This window comes from Cherax quadricarinatus, unplaced genomic scaffold, assembly GCF_038502225.1.
Source record: "Cherax quadricarinatus isolate ZL_2023a unplaced genomic scaffold, ASM3850222v1 Contig1400, whole genome shotgun sequence".
Lineage (NCBI taxonomy): Eukaryota > Metazoa > Arthropoda > Malacostraca > Decapoda > Parastacidae > Cherax > Cherax quadricarinatus.
Window position 1 is genome coordinate 22,699 of NW_027196426.1, and position 20,379 is coordinate 43,077.

The window sequence follows — 20,379 nt, forward strand, 5'->3', positions numbered from 1 at the left end:
ATATCATAAATATTTAATGTAAAATATCCCTAATACACAAGGTACTTAATTTAACTAAGACTTCCCATTTATTTCACTAATACATTTCAACTTTCCTATACAGTACTGTTATCTATCGCCAACAACTATTATTTCCTTAATTACCTACTAAAACCTAAAAATATTTTTCCTAATCATAATAATTAGCAAGTCCTCATAACAACCAAAATAAGTCACCCCTGCGACAACCTTTTCAACGTAAGTGAAATGCTAATCTTTAGCTTTACTTTGAATCTACAACTTTAATCTCCCAAACAAATAAACTACGATCAACATAAAAACTGCGTATTTAACTTTACAAACTCTTCTATCCTCCTTATTGTCTATATATATATACATTTCTTTAAATGTAAATCTTCTCGAATCATTTATAATCCTGTAAATCATATAATCCACTAATATATATATGATATTCATAGTGTATCTGGCGTGTAAGTTATTATCTATTCTACTTAACACTTATATACCTGAAGCTAGTATACATATATAACTCATAGTGTATCTGCACACAATTATATATTTATACTTATGCACCAAGCTAGCACATACTAACAATATATATATCAAGCCAATTCATTAATTAGCTTACTGCTATAATCAACTGACACTCATATCTCTTTCTCAGTGTATCTCTTCGGAAATTAATATAAAGAAGTAATAGCTTCGTCTTATCTTCTCCAATGATCATCTGTTAGGAATATCTTCGTGGAAATGGGGGAATCTAGAAGGAGACGATTAATACAGGTATAAGTAGAATCCCCTTTCTCACGAAGGGTTCTACTTATATCTGTATTAATCGTAATATACAGAGCTCAATGTCATCACTCTGTTACGGTATAAGTTAACTTACTCATGCAGTTATACTTAATTCACCACTTTCATATAAAGAAATGTATATATATATATGCTAAAATAAAAAAATATAAAATATACGCCCCCTTTATATGCTTTTTCATTTTATTTTTAAAGCAGCTTACCCGTTACCTCATCAAATCCGCTAAGAACAGCAGATACCCAAAGAGAAATTCAAAATACTCTAAGACCAACTCCTTATTCCCTACTCTTCTTAATCTCTAACGCTCTTTATGTAAATTGGAATCACACCAATCCCCGAAAGATCAAAACTTCTCGTGCCCTTTACACTTCTACATACACCATAGAGATAAGCTAAATTTCAAGCTAATGGGCTCATACCTCATAAAATCATTTTTTATTCTCACTTTTATCAGGATCCTTCCTGGCCATTTCTTCTTCCTCATGATTTTCAGCCTGAATTGGCCTCGAACTTAATCTTATATCATTTATCCCTTTAATCTCATCAAAAGAAAATCAACTTCCATCCGAAGCCTCCTTGAAATATTTCTTAATCCAAGCCCTTGGATCAGCCATTATTATTTTATCTTCAACCTTAACATTTTTTATTCCAATAGTCTCGCTCTCATTTATTTCCTTAGCCCTTCTCCTTAAACTAGGGGCCGCTTCGTTCCATTTTTGGTTTCCCCAAGTCATAGAGGGTCTTAATTGAACCCAAATTATTATTCTTATAACAATCCAAAACCTTGCTCCTATATTCTTAATCTCTTATTTATCTTCAGAATATTATGCACACGCTATTCTCTTTTTTGGTGGGATTTCTTCTGCTATTATTGGAGCACTAGGAGGAATCAATCAGACATCCCTTCGAAAAATCTTAACCTACTCATCTATTAATCATTTATCATGAATACTTTTCGCTATACTTATTAATGAAACCTCCTGAATAATTTACTTTTTTATATACACTCTAATTTCGGCTTCAGTGGCCTTTTACTTCGCATCCACCCAGACATACTTTTTTTCTCACTTAATTAACGCAGGTCACGGCTCCCTCCCTAAAATCATCTCAATTATAAACCTTTACTCTCTAGGAGGCCTGCCGCCTTTTTCAGGTTTTATCCCTAAATGAATCATTATTCAAGAAATAATTCTAACATCCTTCTACTTACCTTTGTTTACCCTCCTTCTTTCTTCTCTAGTAACTCTTTATTTTTACATCCGAATTACTTTACCCTCTATCACAATTTCCTTTACCCAAATAAAATGAAATATTTCCCTTAAACCCCTTAAAATCTTATCATCTCCCTTGTGCTCCTCAGTCAATTTATTCGGACTTTTTATCCCATCCATACTTTTAGTTATCTAAGATTTTAAGTTAATTTAAACTAACATCCTTCAAAGCTGTCAAAAAAAGTAATAATCTTTTAAATCTTACCCTTCATTGATAAGAAAGTATAACTTCTATTTAGATTTACAATCTAACGCCTTTAACCTCAGCCATCTTATCCTACAAATTACACAAAATTAAAGAGCCTTTCACAAACATGGTATTTAACGGAACACTATGTATTAACAAAGACAAAATACCCCTACCTTCCCAGAACAACAAGAAAATAAGATATTTAAAAATAACCCGTGCTACCTTAATGAATACATGTATAAAGTGTAGCAAGCCCTGAAAAAAGACAATAACCCTACTCTAAATATAATTAATTTCCTCATCTAACCACTCTAATAATTAAACTAATCTCTCCTATTAAGTTTAAAGTCGGGGAGCAGCTATATTTCCTACAGCTAATAAAAACCACCACAAACCTATATTTGGTATAATATTTAGCAAACCTTTCCTAATTATCAAACTCCGCCCCCCTAAACGCTCGTAAACTATATTTGCTAAACAAAATAAACCTGAAGAACATAAACCATGACCTACCATCACTACTACAGCCCCATTTAAACCCCATCCCCTATAACAACCAGTCCCCCTTAACACTAAACCCATATGAGCCACAGAAGAGTAGGCAATTAAAGATTTTATATCCACTTGACACAAACACATTAAACTAATAACAACACCCCCTAGAACCCCAAGACTCACTCACACCCAACAAAATATTTTATTTACCCCCGAAAACACCCCCCAAAATCCGAATTAAACCATAACCCCCTAACTTCAACAATACTCCAGCCAATACTATTGACCCTGCAACCGGGGCCTCCACGTGAGCCTTAGGCAACCACAAATGAAATATAAACAAAGGTAACTTAACCATAAACGCTGGCACAGAGCAAAAATACCACAATAACCTAGTTTCCTGGTAGCCAATTATTCCTGGTAATAATCTTATATTCAATCTCCCCTCACTTTTATATAACCTTATAAAGAAGCTAACAATGGCAAAGAAGCAAATAAAGTATAGAACAGTATATAAATTCCAGCCTGAATTCGCTCAGGTTGATAGCCTCAACCCAAAATTAATACAAGCATAGGAACCAATGACCTCTCAAATCAATATAGAACATTAGATAATTTACTGATCTAAAAGTTAGAATTAAAACTACTAACAAAATCAAGTTCACTGACAAAAACCCCACACAAAAATTACCCATTTTCTTTACTATAGTTCTCCTAAAAGCTATTAGTATTACAATCCAAACCCTTAATACAATTAAAATATATCTTAAATAATCAACCCTCATTATATAACCCAGACAAAATGAACAAAAATCATGATTTATTATTAACAACCCCATAAAGCATATTATCAATAAACCAACCTGGATAAGACCCTCCAATTCCTCACAAACCCCTATTAAAACCAAATTAAACACCAAAACCTTTAACATACTAAAATCCAAATCCCCTAAAATAATCATTACCATGCGATACTTATACTCCTAGTCCTCCTGACTCTCTTAAACCCCTACCTCCTTGGAGACCCTGATAATTTCACCCCGGCTAATCCCCTAGTCACACCAGTACATATTCAACCTGAATGGTATTTTCTGTTTGCATACGCTATTCTTCGATCTATCCCAAACAAATTAGGAGGGGTTATTGCTTTAGTCCTATCGGTAGCAATCCTCTGATTTCTCCCATTCACCTCCTTATCAAAATTCCAAGGTCTAACTTTTTATCCTTTAAACCAGCTTCTATTTTGAACTCTTATCTCCACAATTATTTTATTGACATGAATCGGAGCCCGGTCTGTAGAAGATCCTTACATTTTTACAGGACAAGCTCTTACTGTCATTTACTTTTCTTATTATGCTTCTGACCCTTTAATTGCCCTTTTAACAGATTTGCTCCTAGACTGGCTATTTAGTTTATTTAAAACAGATGTTTTGAAAACATTTAAAGGAAGATTTTTCCAATATCCACCAACACATAAATTTAGTTTATACTAAAATTAATTTCACCCTTAAGAAAAAAATTAAAAAATTTAAGGATACAGGAAGAAACCTTTTTCAAGCCATATACATCAATTTATCATATCGCAATCGCGGTAAAGTTCCCCGCACCCAAATAAATGCAAACCTGACCACCACCAATTTTATATAAAACCCCAACCTTAAAACTCTCCCCCCTAAAAATAATAATGTGGATACTCCACTCATAAACAAAATTCTGACATACTCAGCTATAAAAATTAATACAAAACCGCCTCTCCTATACTCAGTATTAAATCCAGAAACCAGCTCAGACTCTCCTTCTGCAAAATCAAAAGGAGTACGATTTATCTCCGCCAAACAAGAACCCAATCAGACCATAGACAACGGAAATGTTAATCAAATAAATCACATTCTTTCTTGATAACATCTTAATTCTATAAACCTAAATCTCCCAACTAAAAACACATAAGATAATAAAATTAAAGCCAACCTTACCTCATACGAAATAGTTTGTGCTACAGCACGAAGACTTCCTAATAAAGAATACTTACAATTTGAAGCTCATCCAGCCCCTATCAAAGGGTAGACCCCTAATCTTAAACAACATAAAAAAAATAATACACCTATATCAAAATCTACTAATCCTAAGTCATACGGAATAACCCTTCACAAAATTAAAGCAGTAAATAAACCAAATACCGGCGATAAATAATAAGGTAAAAAATTAGACACTGACGGGGAATTCTGCTCTTTTATAAACAACTTAACAGCATCTGAAAAAGGCTGAAGCAATCCTAAAACACCTAATTTATTAGGACCCTTACGAATTTGAATGTAACCTAAAATCTTACACTCCAGAAGAGTTACAAATGCAACTCCAACTAATACACAAACTATCAACATTAAATATCTCACAATTGTAATAATCACAGCACTATTTCCAATACTTTTACCTATAGAGTAATTTCTATATAATTAAATTCTAAATTTAACGCATATTCTCTGCCAAAGTAAATTTAATTCTAGGTACACCTTCCAGTACACCTACTATGTTACGACTTATTCCACCTTAAATGGAAGTGACGGGCGATATGTACATACTTTAGTTCTCATATCACACCAACTTACTAAATTATGTGTTACAATTAAATCCCCCTTCACAGAAACTATTCTATTACTGATACGTAATAAATAAATTTTATTGTAACCCATTTCTTCTCACCCATAAACTGCACCTTGATCTAATATACTTTAACTTCTCAAGTTTCAATAACTACCTCAACAAAGGTTATCTGATAATGACGGTATACAAACTGTTAAACAAGAGTAAGTAAGATTCTTCGTGTTGTATCATTTACAGAACAGGTTCCTCTAACAAGACTAAAATACCGCCAAATTCTTTGAATTTAAAGACCACATCTATTAATATTCAAGCTTTTATTTTTATCTTCTAAGTATAATAGGGTGTCTAATCCTGGTTTATATCTTAATTTCCAGGTCTGTTCCTCTTTATAATTCAACTTCCATTTATTCCTAATAAACCAATTTCACCTTTTATTACTATAAATTTCAATTCACTTTTAAACGTAAGAATAACCTAAACTAAAACACTTTTACTAAGCTTTTAAGTCTAACCGCGAATGCTGGCACAAAATTTTATCAAGCTTTTTATAATTTACTAAATCAAATCCCAATCCAATATTTAATCTTCCGTACTGCGAATAACAAAAGTTGAACTTTCACTTAGGCCATCACAAGTTTTGATGAGCGATGTTTTTTTGAGAAAGAAGAGCTGGTAGGATACCTTTGCTGCCGCTGCGTCCTATGGGATTGTTTCTTTTTTGGGTCACCCTGCCTCGGTGGGAGATGGCCGACTTGGGGGGAGGGGAGAGGGGGGGAGGGAGAGGGGGGAGGGGAGAGGGAGAGGGGGGAGGAAGAAGGGAGGGGGGAGAGGGAGAGGGGGGAGGAAGAGGGGAGGGGAGAGGGGGAGAGGGAGAGGGGGGAGGAAGAGGGGAGGGGAGGGAGGAGAGTGGGGAGGGGGAGGGACAGGGGGGTGGGGAGGGAGGGGGAGGGAGAGAGGGGTGGGTGGGGAGGGGGGAGGGACAGGGGGGGAGGGGGGGACGGGAGGAGGGAGAGGGGGGGAGGGGGGTGGGGAGGGGGGAGGGACAGGGGGTGGGGAGAGGGGGGAGGGAGAGGGGGGTGGGGAGAGGGAGAGGGGGAGGAAGAGGGGAGGGGAGGGGGAGGGACAGGGGGTGGGGAGAGGGGAGGGGGGAGGGACAGGGGGGAGGGGGGAAGGGAGAGGGGGAAGGGAGAGGGGGGGAGGGACAGGGGGGAGGGGGGAAGGGAGAGGGGGAAGGGAGAGAGGAGAGGGAGATGGGAGGGGGGAGGGACAGGGGGGTGGGGAGGGGGGGAAGGGAGAGGGAGAGGGGGGAGGAAGAGGGGAGGGGAGGGAGGAGAGTGGGGAGGGGGAGGGACAGGGGGGTGGGGAGGGAGGGGGGTGGGGAGAGGGGGAGGGAGAGAGGGGTGGGTGGGGAGGGGGGAGGGACAGGGGGGGACGGGAGGGGGGGAGGGAGGGGGGGAGGGTTTTGGTGGTCCTTAGGGGGTCCCTTGGTTATCTAGGATTCTCGTCGCTCGAGTGTTGCTTTGATATCTTTGATTTCATTTTCTAGTGCAACGATGTAGTCCTTGATATTGTCAGGAATAATCATACCTGAGTTATCATGGGTGAATCCTTTGAAGGGAGTGGAGTTGGAGGGAGAGTCAGCCATGTTTGTTGTGGTCTACGTGGGTTCATGTAGTTGAACTTTCACTTAGGCCATCACAAGTTTTGATGAGCGATGTTTTTTTGAGAAAGAAGAGCTGGTAGGATACCTTTGCTGCAGCTGCCGCTGCGTCCTATGGGATTTTTTCTTTTTTGGGTCACCCTGCCTCGGTGGGAGATGGCCGACTTGGGGGGAGGGAGGGGAGGGGGGGGAAGGGAGAGGGGGGAGGGAGAGGGGGAGGGGAGAGGGAGAGGGGGGAGGAAGAGGGGAGGGGAGAGGGAGAGGGGGGAGGAAGAGGGGAGGGGAGAGAGGGAGAGGGGGGAAGAAGAGGGGAGGGGAGGGAGGAGAGTGGGGAGGGGGAGGGACAGGGGGGTGGGGAGGGAGGGGGAGGGAGAGAGGGGTGGGTGGGGAGGGGGGAGGGACAGGGGGGGGGAGGGGGGGACGGGAGGAGGGAGAGGGGGGGGAGGGGAGGGGGGAGGGACAGGGGGGTGGGGAGAGGAAGAGGGGAGGGGAGGGGGAGGGACAGGGGGGTGGGGAGAGGGGAGGGACAGGGGGGAGGGGGGAAGGGAGAGGGGAGGAGAGGGGGAAGGGAGAGGGGGGAGGGACAGGGGGGAGGGGGGAAGGGAGAGGGAGGGGAGGAGAGGGGGAAGGGAGAGGTAGATGGGAGGGGGGAGGGACAGGGGGGTGGGGTGGGGGTGGAAGGGAGAGGGGGGGAGGGGGAGGGAGAGGGGGGAGGAAGAGGGGAGGGGGAGGGACAGGGGGGTGGGGAGAGGGGGAGGGAGAGAGGGGTGGGTGGGGAGGGGGGAGGGATGGGAGGGGGGGAGGGACAGGGGGTGGAGAGGGGGGGAGGGAGGGGGGGAGGGTTTTGGTGGTCCTTAGGGGGTCCCTTGGTTATCTTGGATTCTCGTCGCTCGAGTGTTGCTTTGATATCTTTGATTTCATTTTCTAGTGCAACGATGTAGTCCTTGATATTGTCAGGAATAATCATACTTGAGTTATCATGGGTGAATCCTTTGAAGGGAGTGGAGTTGGAGGGAGAGTCAGCCATGTTTGTTGTGGTCTACGTGGGTTCATGTAGTTGAACTTTCACTTAGGCCATCACAAGTTTTGATGAGCGATGTTTTTTTGAGAAAGAAGAGCTGGTAGGATACCTTTGCTGCCGCTGCCGCTGCGTCCTATGGGATTTTTTCTTTTTTGGGTCACCCTGCCTCGGTGGGAGATGGCAGACTTGTAAAAAAAAAAAAAATAGACGGCTTCAAAAGGCAGTGAATACCACAAAAATGCGGGAACAGTTATGGCCGCTTCCACCTGTCACATAGACATATTTTATTTATTCTAGACTTTATAGCAAGTTTCTATGTTATTTATATTGTTTATTATATCATATTAGATGAATTTTGATAGATAAATAAGCCATAGAGTTCATATTAGCAAAATATTGAAGTATTTTGTAGTGCCTCCTGAGAGCTGGAACAGATTAATTTTATTTCAATTGTAATTTAAATGAGGAAAATTAACTCAGCATACGAGCAAATTGGAATACGAGCAAATCGGAATACGAGCATGGTCACGGAACAGATTAAACTCGTAAGTAGAGGTTCCACTGTATTGCCTTGCTCATCAGAGAGCATTTAACTTTCAGATGCCTTCTTCACTGCCATGACATGCTTGTTTTGTTTATACTCCTCTCTGAGTTCCACTTATGGCGTAATGTAAACTTTTTCTATGCTTATTTATCTGTCTGATTTACTACATCAACTGTGATCTCCCATTTTTAATATTCGTGGTTTTTCCCTTGATTTCTCCACTTCCAAAGAAGTCTTAATACCAGTGAAATAGAGATCTTCAGCCAAGTCACATCTCCTACATGGAACATCACAGCCCAACACAGAAATACTATTTTAAAGATTGTTTAACAAAATTCTTTGAGATGTACTGTAATAGGAGACTTAGGATCTTTTACTTGGTATCCCTAATGCAGTCAGTCCCTAATATGTTAATGCATTTTTCAGGATTTGATGCTTTAGAATATGAGGAGGAAACTGATTATGAGATCATCCAGTCAACTAATGTGGACTTTCATGAAGCAGTGGTTCGTGTCAACATCTTCAGAGAGTATCGACAAACCATACAGGTAAGGTTCCAGGCTACCGCCGTAAAGCGGAAATCGCCGTAAAGTGGAACACCCTTTTTTCCACTTATAAATACATATGAATACGTCTTTGGAGGCTTCTTACTTTATTGTTAAGTCGTGGTGGGTACACAGGCTTGTGTGTTGTGCCCATGGCCTAGGAGGGCCATCCCACGAGAGAGCTACTAGTAGGACTTGACGAAGGTATAAGAGACATCCTACCACCTATAACAGGAACTTGCACACACAAGCCTGTAGGCATATGGGTGACGTTCAAAAGTGGGCCATTGCTAAATGGGAGGTGGACACTAAAAGAAAGCTAGCATCAGGTAGGGTAGGCTCCAAAACCTGGTGGTCCCTGGTCAAGGACAGACAAGGTTATCTGCCTGATGAACTCATTCCACCTCTAAATTGACTGGATGGGACCACCTCTACTAGTGGTCAAGAGAAGGCGGACCTCTTTGCTGAACACTTTGCTACCAAAATGCAAGTTCCTGATCCAGCAAGGGACCCTTCTTGGCTAGCTGCAAGAACTGTGTTAAAACTGTCAGTGGTGACAATAAGGCAGGAGGAGGTGCATTTGCTTCTTAAATCGCTTGACCAAGAAAAGGCTGGGGGCCCAGACAAGTTGAGCCCAAGATTGCCGAGATGTGTAGACCAGCTAGCAGCACCTCTAACTCGCATCTTTCAGTACTGCCTAGTACAATGTAAATGACCCTCTCTATGGAAAGAGGCAAATGTAGTCCCTGTTCACAAAAAGAAGAGCAGAGCAGAAATCAGCAACTACAGACCAGTGTCACTCCTGCCAATCACTGGTAAGATCCTTGAGACAATAATCTCAAGACAAATGACAGAGTTTTTTGACTACCACTCACTACTTTGCGATCGTCAATATGGCTTCAGGAAAGGTTACTCTGCTGCTTATCTGTTGTTAAACCTCTCCACTAAGTGGCACCAGTCACTGGATGAATCCAAAGTCAGCTGTGTTGTAGCACTGGACATTGCTGGCGCTTTCGACCGGGGTGTGACACCAGGGCCTCTTAGCAAAACTTCAAGCACTGGGAATTGCAGGCTCTACACTATGTCTCCTCAGTGATTACCTTCATGGTAGATCTCTAAGTGTAGTTCTCAATGGAATGGAATCAGCAAGACATCCTATTGGGGCAAGTGTTCCACAAGGAAGCGTGCTGGGTCCATTGTTATGGAATGTCTACTTCAACGACCTTCTTCATCTCATCCCAGAATCACATGCATATGCAGACGACTGTACACTGACATTCACTTATCCAAGAGAAGAAATGCCAGCTGCTCTAAGCTACATCCTCTTCAAGGGGGGCTCCTTGGCGTGGTGAAGAGGCTCTTGGTCTGAGGAATTAGCCCTGTTGGTCTTCTTCCTCAGACCGAACCTAATTACCCCCCATTCTCCCCTCCCCTATCCCATCCTCCCCTTTTTCCATTCCTCCTCCTCCTCCTCCTCCTCACCCCTCCCTTTTGCCCTTCCTCTTTTTGGCCTTTGGGATTTCTCCCACAGGCGCGCTAGTTCCTAGGTAGGGGAAAGGACACCGGGGTCCATCCCATTCCGTTGAGGTTCTTGGCCATACGAGGCTCATTTACTGCACACTTCACGGGTCTATATCTCGGTAAGTACCGATGGCAAAATTTTTTTTTTGGACTAAAACACTCAGAAAAATAATCTTAACATTTTCATAAGAAAAAATAATTTTTTTTTTTTTTTGAATATTTGGCGACATAGAATGACAGTTTCAGAGAGGGGCCTGAAACAGTCAAAGGGTTAAAAGCAAATACGTATAAAGATACACAACATATCCTTCCAAACTGCCAATATCCCAAACCCCTCCTTTAAAGTGCAGGCATTGTACTTCCCATTTCCAGGACTCAAGTCCGGCTATATAAAAATAACCGGTTTCCTGAAACCCTTCACTAAATATTACCCTGCTCACACTCCAACAGCTCGTCATGTCCTAAATATCATTCGTCTCCATTCACTCCTATCTAACACGCTCACGCATGCTTGATGGAAGTCCAAGCCCCTCGCCCACAAAACCTCCTTTACCTCCTCCCTCGAACCTTTTCGAGGCACAGTGTAAGACGAGTGTCACTCCACTGCTGACAGTAGAGCAGTGGAGTGACATTTGATGATCGTGCACTACCTTGGCTTTATTTGTTTTCACTGTTACACATAAACATGTCTGTCAATCTGTTTGTCTGCCTATATATCTGTCTGTCTGTCTGTCTAGCTCTGCCTCTGTTTATCTCTGTCTCTGCTTATCTGTCTCTGTCTCCCTGTGTGTCTGTCTTCCTGTCTCTCTGCCTGCTTGTCTCTCTTTCTGTCTCAACAGAGAGAGCCACTCATGAACCAACAGATATTACACAAGATGCAGAGCCGTCACGTCTGATTCCTGAACAAGTGAAAATGCATATTACGTACTTGCCAGTCACGCTTATTATGCCTTATATCTACAAGCACAGTATAGTACTTTAGATTTTTTGGGTTATCCTAAGTAATTTGCAGGGGGGAATATAGTGATAGAGTGGTTGGTATTTTTGTTTAATAAATGTATGAAAGAGGGGAAGGTACCTAGGGATTGGCAGAGAGCATGTATAGTTCCTTTATATAAAGGGAAGGGGGGCAAAAGAGACTGTAAAAATTACAGAGGAATTAGTTTACTGAGTATACCAGGAAAAGTGTACGGTGGGGTTATTATTGAAAGAATTAGAGGTAAGACAGAATGTAGAATTGTGGATGAGCAAGGAGGTTTTAGAGTGGGTAGGGGATGTGTAGATCAAATGTTTACATTGAAGCATATATGTGAACAGTATTTAGATAAATTTAGGGAAGTTTTCACTGCATTTATGGATTTAGAAAAGGCATATGATAGAGTGGATAGGGGAGCAATGCAGCAGATGTTGCAAGAGAGGGAGACTACTTCCCAGTAAAAGTAGGTCTTAAACAGGGATGTGTCATGGTAGTGATATGTACAGGTCTCCCTCAGCATTCGCGAGGGTTAGGGGATCAAGAGCCTCGCGAATGTTGAAAAACCGTGAATGTTTGGTGCCCCAATATATTGTAGGTTAATATATTACAATACTGCTTCCTTAACTTGTTGAACCATGAATAATCATAAAATACATGAAAACGTCGTAAATTGTACTAAATATATACATGTTATGCTTTAATAACGTATGTTATTTAATAACATGTATGTTAATAACATGTCTGTTATTAAATAACACAGACTCCACCACTGCGAGTCCCTACTACCCTCCCTCCGACCCCCGCAACTGGCAGCCAGCCCTCCCACCACTCAGTGTGGTGAGTGTTTTGTTTGTTCATTATTTGCTATTAAACTACAGAATAAATAATGTAAACCCATTCATGACTGCATATTGGAATGGCTATTAGGAAAGGTATTAGACGGTGACATCATGTGTTTACTCTTGAACACAGCAAAGAATCGAACATTATAATAACTAATAACTAATAATAATAATAATAATAATAATAATAATAAATATGATATAAGTGAAGAAGGAAATTGTACAAAAATACGAGGGAGTGGTTGACTAATCATCAGTGTGACTTTGTTTATGCTGGAGTGAACATTAGTCTCCCTGCTCTTCCAAACATTTCACAATAACTCAGCGGTTGAGGCAGTGGTATTTAATAACATATATGTTATAAATAATAATAGTACATGTTATTATTAATAACATGTATTATTATTAAAATTTTTTTTTTTTTTTTTTTTTTTTTTTTTTTATTATCACACCGGCCGATTCCCACCAAGGCAGGGTGGCCCGAAAAAGAAAAACTTTCACCATCATTCACTCCATCACTGTCTTGCCAGAAGGGTGCTTTACATACAGTTTTTAAACTGCAACATAACACCCCTCCTTCAGAGTGCAGGCACTGTACTTCCCATCCAGGACTCAAGTCCGGCCTGCCGGTTTCCCTGAATCCCTTCATAAATGTTACTTTGCTCACACTCCAACAGCACGTCAAGTATTAAAAACCATTTGTCTCCATTCACTCCTATCAAACACGCTCACGCATGCCCGCTGGAAGTCCAAGCCCCTCGCACACAAAACCTCCTTTACCCCCTCCCTCCAACCCTTCCTAGGCCGGCCTTCCTTCCACTACAGACTGATACACTCTTGAAGTCATTCTGTTTCGCTCCATTCTCTCTACATGTGAACCACCTCAACAACCCTTCCTCAGCCCTCTGGACAACAGTTTTGGTAATCCCGCTACGAATTCTCTGCATTATATTCACACCACACATTGCCCTCAGACATGACATTACTGCCTCCAGCCTTCTCCTCGCTCTTCACCCACGCTTCACACCCATATAAGAACTCTCATACATTCCCCTCTTTGCCTCCAAGGACAAAGTTCTTTGTCTCCACAGACTCCTAAGTGCACCACTCACTCTTTTTCCCTCATCAATTCTATGATTCACCTCATCTTTCATAGACCCATCCGCTAATCTGATATTCAATCTTTCATCACCTAATCTTTTTGTTATCCTCATAACCTTACTCTTTCCTGTATTCACCTTTAATTTTCTTCTTTTGCACACCCTAACAAATTCATCCACCAATCTCTGCAACTTCTCTTCAGAATCTCCCAAGAGCACAGTGTCATCAGCAAAGAGTAGCTGTGACAACTCCCTCTTGCCAAGACCCTCGCATTTACTTCTCTTACAACCCCATCTATAAATATATTAAACAACCACGGTGACATCACACATGTGGGAAAAAATTTCCCTCTTTCCTACATACTCTACTTGAGCCTCACTAAACACCATACACTTAATACATTGCCCCCCATATATGTTATAAATAATAATAGTACATATTATTAATAACATGTATTATTATTAACATGTATGTTATTAAATACCATTGCCTCAATCACTGCCTCTACCACTCCAGTCACACTCAATCTACAAGCACCAAATACAATGAATTATTGTGAAATGTTTGGAAGAGCAGGGAGACTAATGTTCACTCCAGCATAAACAAAGTCACACTGACGATGTGTCAACCACTCCCTCGTATTTTTGTACAATTTCCTTCTTCAGTTATATCATATTTATTATTATTATTATTATTACTATTGTTATTATTAGCTGTAGAAGAAATGTTTAATTCTTTGCAGTGTTCAAGAGTAAATACATGATGTCACCGTCTAATACCTGTCCGAATAGCCGTTCCAATATGCAGTCATGAATGGGTTTACATTATTTATACTGTAGTTTAATAGCAAATAATGAACAAACAAAACACTCACCACACAGTGGTGGGAGGGCTGGCTGCCAGTTGCGGGGGTCGGAGGGAGGGTAGTAGAGACTCGCAGGTGGCGGGAAACTTAAATATGATTTGGCGGCTGGGAATTTGGCGGCTGGGAATTTGGCGGTTGGGAATTCGCGAATGTGTGAAGCCCGTGAAAGTTGAAAACGTGAATGTTGAGGGAGACCTGTATTGTAAATTTTACATCGCATGCAGTATCATATGTTACTACATGTATTATCTTTATGTATTGTCGACACAGTGGAATGGGAGAATACCACTGGTAGTGTCATCCTGCCAGAATGTAGTATAACCTATACCCTAAGTAAAGAGAAACAACTCTGGAACATGTGTAATACGTATCCGGCTGGCTGGCTGGATGGGTGGGTGGGTGGCTGGATTGGGTGGGTGGGTGCCTGGATGATGGGTGGGTGGATGGGTGGCTGGGTGGGTGGCTGGATGGGTGGGTGGGTAGTTGGCTGACTGGCTGACCGAATGTGGCTGTCTCTCTGTATCTCTCTCTCTCTCTCTCTCTCTGTATCTCTCTCTCTGTATCTCTCTCTCTGTATCTCTCTCTCTCTCTGTATCTCTCTCTCTCTCTGTATCTCTCTCTCTCTCTGTATCTCTCTCTCTCTCTGTATCTCTCTCTCTCTCTGTATCTCTCTCTCTCTCTGTATCTCTCTCTCTCTCTCTCTGTATCTCTCTCTCTCTGTATCTCTCTCTCTCTCTGTATCTCTCTCTCTCTCTGTATCTCTCTCTCTCTCTGTATCTCTCTCTCTCTCTGTATCTCTCTCTCTCTCTCTCTCTCTCTCTCTCTCTCTCTCTCTCTCTCTCTCTCTCTCTCTCTCTCTCTCTCTCTCACTGGTACACGTAAGTCAAGTTATCATACATAGTATAAATTACCTAGGATAACCCAAAAAACCAGACAAAGTGCTATACAGTGGATCTGTGCTCCAGTGCCCTAAATAAATAACAATATTAATAATAACAATATTAATAATGACAGTAGTTTGTTGGATTATGTATTGGTAGATAAAAGACTGTTGAGTAGACTTCAGGATGTACATGTTTATAGAGGGGCCACAGATATATCAGATCACTTTCTAGTTGTAGCTACACTGAGAGTAAAAGGTAGATGGGATACAAGGAGAATAGAAGCATCAGGGAAGAGAGAGGTGAAGGTTTATAAACTAAAAGAGGAGGCAGTTAGGGTAAGATATAAACAGCTATTGGAGGATAGATGGGCTAATGAGAGCATAGGCAATGGGGTCGAAGAGGTATGGGGTAGGTTTAAAAATGTAGTGTTAGAGTGTTCAGCAGAAGTTTGTGGTTACAGGAAAGTGGGTGCAGGAGGGAAGAGGAGCGATTGGTGGAATGATGATGTAAAGAGAGTAGTAAGGGAGAAAAAGTTAGCATATGAGAAGTTTTTACAAAGTAGAAGTGATGCAAGGAGGGAAGAGTATATGGAGAAAAAGAGAGAAGTTAAGAGAGTGGTGAAGCAATGTAAAAAGAGAGCAAATGAGAGAGTGGGTGAGATGTTATCAACAAATTTTGTTGAAAATAAGAAAAAGTTTTGGAGTGAGATTAACAAGTTAAGAAAGCCTAGAGAACAAATGGATTTGTCAGTTAAAAATAGGAGAGGAGAGTTATTAAATGGAGAGTTAGAGGTATTGGGAAGATGGAGGGAATATTTTGAGGAATTGTTAAATGTTGATGAAGATAGGGAAGCTGTGATTTCGTGTATAGGGCAAGGAGGAATAACATCTTGTAGGAGTGAGGAAGAGCCAGTTGTGAGTGTGGGGGAAGTTCGTGAGGCAGTAGGTAAAATGAAAGGGGGTAAGGCAGCCGGGATTGATGGGATAAAGATAGAAATGTTAAAAGCAGGTGGGGATATAGTTTTGGAGTGGTTGGTGCAATTATTTAATAAATGTATGGAAGAGGGTAAGGTACCTAGGGATTGGCAGAGAGCATGCATAGTTCCTTTGTATAAAGGCAAAGGGGATAAAAGAGAGTGCAAAAATTATAGGGGGATAAGTCTGTTGAGTGTACCTGGTAAAGTGTATGGTAGAGTTATAATTGAAAGAATTAAGAGTAAGACGGAGAATAGGATAGCAGATGAACAAGGAGGCTTTAGGAAAGGTAGGGGGTGTGTGGACCAGGTGTTTACAGTGAAACATATAAGTGAACAGTATTTAGATAAGGCTAAAGAGGTCTTTGTGGCATTTATGGATTTGGAAAAGGCGTATGACAGGGTGGATAGGGGGGCAATGTGGCAGATGTTGCAAGTGTATGGTGTAGGAGGTAGGTTACTGAAAGCAGTGAAGAGTTTTTACGAGGATAGTGAGGCTCAAGTTAGAGTATGTAGGAAAGAGGGAAATTTTTTCCCAGTAAAAGTAGGCCTTAGACAAGGATGTGTGATGTCACCGTGGTTGTTTAATATATTTATAGATGGGGTTGTAAGAGAAGTAAATGCGAGGGTCTTGACAAGAGGCGTGGAGTTAAAAGATAAAGAATCACACACAAAGTGGGAGTTGTCACAGCTGCTCTTTGCTGATGACACTGTGCTCTTGGGAGATTCTGAAGAGAAGTTGCAGAGATTGGTGGATGAATTTGGTAGGGTGTGCAAAAGAAGAAAATTAAAGGTGAATACAGGAAAGAGTAAGGTTATGAGGATAACAAAAAGATTAGGTGATGAAAGATTGAATATCAGATTGGAGGGAGAGAGTATGGAGGAGGTGAACGTATTCAGATATTTGGGAGTGGACGTGTCAGCGGATGGGTCTATGAAAGATGAGGTGAATCATAGAATTGATGAGGGAAAAAGAGTGAGTGGTGCACTTAGGAGTCTGTGGAGACAAAGAACTTTGTCCTTGGAGGCAAAGAGGGGAATGTATGAGAGTATAGTTTTACCAACGCTCTTATATGGGTGTGAAGCGTGGGTGATGAATGTTGCAGCGAGGAGAAGGCTGGAGGCAGTGGAGATGTCATGTCTGAGGGCAATGTGTGGTGTGAATATAATGCAGAGAATTCGTAGTTTGGAAGTTAGGAGGAGGTGCGGGATTACCAAAACTGTTGTCCAGAGGGCTGAGGAAGGGTTGTTGAGGTGGTTCGGACATGTAGAGAGAATGGAGCGAAACAGAATGACTTCAAGAGTGTATCAGTCTGTAGTGGAAGGAAGGCGGGGTAGGGGTCGGCCTAGGAAGGGTTGGAGGGAGGGGGTAAAGGAGGTTTTGTGTGCGAGGGGCTTGGACTTCCAGCAGGCATGCATGAGCGTGTTTGATAGGAGTGAATGGAGACAAATGGTTTTTAATACTTGACGTGCTGTTGGAGTGTGAGCAAAGTAACATTTATGAAGGGATTCAGGGAAACCGGCAGGCCGGACTTGAGTCCTGGAGATGGGAAGTACAGTGCCTGCACTCTGAAGGAGGGGTGTTAATGTTGCAGTTTAAAAACTGTAGTGTAAAGCACCCTTCTGGCAAGACAGTGATGAAGTGAATGATGGTGAAAGTTTTTCTTTTTCGGGCCACCCTGCCTTGGTGGGAATCGGCCAGTGTGATAATAAAAAAATTAATAATCATTATTATTACAATAATACATATGTACTAATATTATTATTATTAAGCTATAATGTAATAATCGTGTCCACTCATTACTTATACTGGGTTCTCTTGTAGTTAACTCCCTAAATTCTGTCTCCATGTAGTGGACCGACTAAATTATATGAACTTTCAGATTCGGTATTTATAGGAGATAAACCTCTTAAATTTTGTTACCAAATAGTGAAAGCTTCCCAATTTTGTGCGCACAGGTGGTGAACCCCCTCAACTCAGATGGTGTTGCCGAGGAGGAGGTAACTATGGTTGAATTGAACTCCTTCAAGCCCAGCGTCTTGGAGGAACAGGTCGATAAGAAGTTTTACCTCGCACTCAATTGAACTCCTTCAAGCCCAGCGTCTTGGAGGAACAGGTCGATAAGAAGTTTTACCTCGCACTCAATTTCAACCTGGTCGACAATCTTCTCTTCTTCAACCCTGACTTATACTCAGTCAATGAAGGTGAGTTCCTATAAATTCCTTAAGAGATGAGAATATTTTTTACACCATATGTAGTATATATCAATCCATTATGTGTTGCCTTGATACTAGTGAAGAGCTCTTGATACAACGAACTGGAGCTACCTGTGACTTCGTTATTTCTAAGACACTGTACAAACCCCTAGAGATTTAACTCTTCTTGAATATTTCATGTTGAATATAAAATGTTACATAAAAAATGTTAACAACATTTATGTTCCTTTTACTATAACGTGAAATTCAAAATCTGCATCTTTAGATTATGTTTGACATGAGGGTAGAATTTAGCAACTTTACTCAGAATTTCTTCTTGAAATTTGCTGTTTTTCTATGATTTTTTTTAACAGTGTTCTTATAATATTGTAGTACTCGAAAACCTGTTACAATAAGCAACGTTCCCACAGTGTCTGATATATGGCAGGCGCCCACACCACAAATAAACAACATCACCTTCAGGTTTCCACTCTCCCCTCCACTCTCCCAGCCAAGTGACCCTCAGCCTACTGTGTGTTTCTACGACAAGGTGAGTGCCTCACTCACTCCATCAGCATTAGTAGTGACATGTTCAGTGTCTGGACACCCAACGTTTGAAGCATAGTGGTGTAGTGGACTAAGGCGCCGAAAATTTAGCTACATTCCTGGGAGGCTGGTTAAATAACTCGGTTTCGATCTCCCGCTGGTCGCATATGTTATTTGCTATAAAACCAAATGTCACATAAGTTTTATCTGTGTCTATTGACCTGACAAGAATTACTCACTAGGTATGCTGTTCTTCCAATAAGTAAGGTGGCCAATAATATGCATGATATTGCATTGTTGTAAAATATAAAAAATGAACGCATGTGAATGGCAAGTGAATGCATTTGAGGCGAGACTGACAGAGAGAGAGAGAGAGAGGTGAATAAGGAAGTGACGAGTCTAGCAGGTGCTAGTGTGGTATTATAGGTGTGTCATAGAGTTATGTATGATGTAGTGTTTTAGTGTTCTATAGGCCATAGGAAGTTTTTGATGATTTTATTTGTACGTGTGCAACAAAAACAATCTTAAAAGCACGGGTCCAGGAGCTGAGTCTCGACTCCTGCAACCACAATTAGGTGAATACAATTAGGTGAGTACACACACACACACACACACACACGTGTGTTTGTGTGTGTGTGTATGTGTGTGTGTGTGTGTGTGTGTCAGTATAGCTACTGAATATGCGTGTGTAGCATATATGAGTATCGTAGTTAGTACCATCTGTATATTTTATATATAAGGTTCCTGCTTGGCCTAGGGCTAGCATGTGTGACGTCACATAGTGCTGTAGGTGGGCGTCGCTCACCATGCCTCTCTCTCAGTTCCCGGATAGACCTACAGGCGAGAACAAGGCTAGGATGGGCTTTCCTTCACGACTCTGCAAATATAAGACAGGATGTTCCAAAGAGGGGACACTGAAGCAAGGAATCACAATTGGAAGTTGAAGACCCAGATGAGTCAAAGGGATGTTAGGAAGTATTTCTTCAGTCATAGAGTAGTCAGGAAGTGGAACAGCCTTGCAAGCGAGGTAGTGGAGGCACGAACCATACATAGCTTTAACCCTTTCAGGGTCCGTCCCGTAGATCTACGGCTTTACGTTCAGGGTCCAAACCGTAGATCTATGCCATGAGCTCAGCTCACTCTGATAAACTGTGAGTGGTACATTTGGGCCTAGATATGAGAGAATACATCTATGTGGTATGTGTGCACCACATAAAACAGATCCTGCAGCACACTGTGTATAATGAGAGAAAAAAAATGAAATCATGATTTTTCGATTAAAACAGCAACTTTGCAGTGTTTTTTCGTATGTTTTTTATAGTTGTATTTGCGAT

General features: G+C 41.4%; 1 protein-coding gene and 1 pseudogene across 1 annotated transcript in view; one reads left to right on the forward strand and one right to left on the reverse strand.

Moving 5' to 3' along the window:
• Window positions 1-19,483, forward strand: part of LOC128698890 (RNA cytidine acetyltransferase-like) — a 38,065-nt gene extending 18,582 nt beyond the window's left edge. The window contains exons 3-6 of the mRNA XM_053791298.2: window positions 9,023-9,144; window positions 18,263-18,355; window positions 18,421-18,508; window positions 18,931-19,483. Of these exons, the coding sequence (XP_053647273.2) occupies window positions 9,023-9,144; window positions 18,263-18,355; window positions 18,421-18,508; window positions 18,931-19,124 (497 nt within the window). The 3' untranslated portion in view covers window positions 19,125-19,483. The remainder of the gene's footprint in view (window positions 1-9,022; window positions 9,145-18,262; window positions 18,356-18,420; window positions 18,509-18,930) is intronic.
• On the reverse strand, window positions 4,099-5,474 carry LOC128699458 (NADH-ubiquinone oxidoreductase chain 1-like; annotated as a pseudogene).
• Window positions 19,484-20,379: the final 896 nt, after the last annotated feature.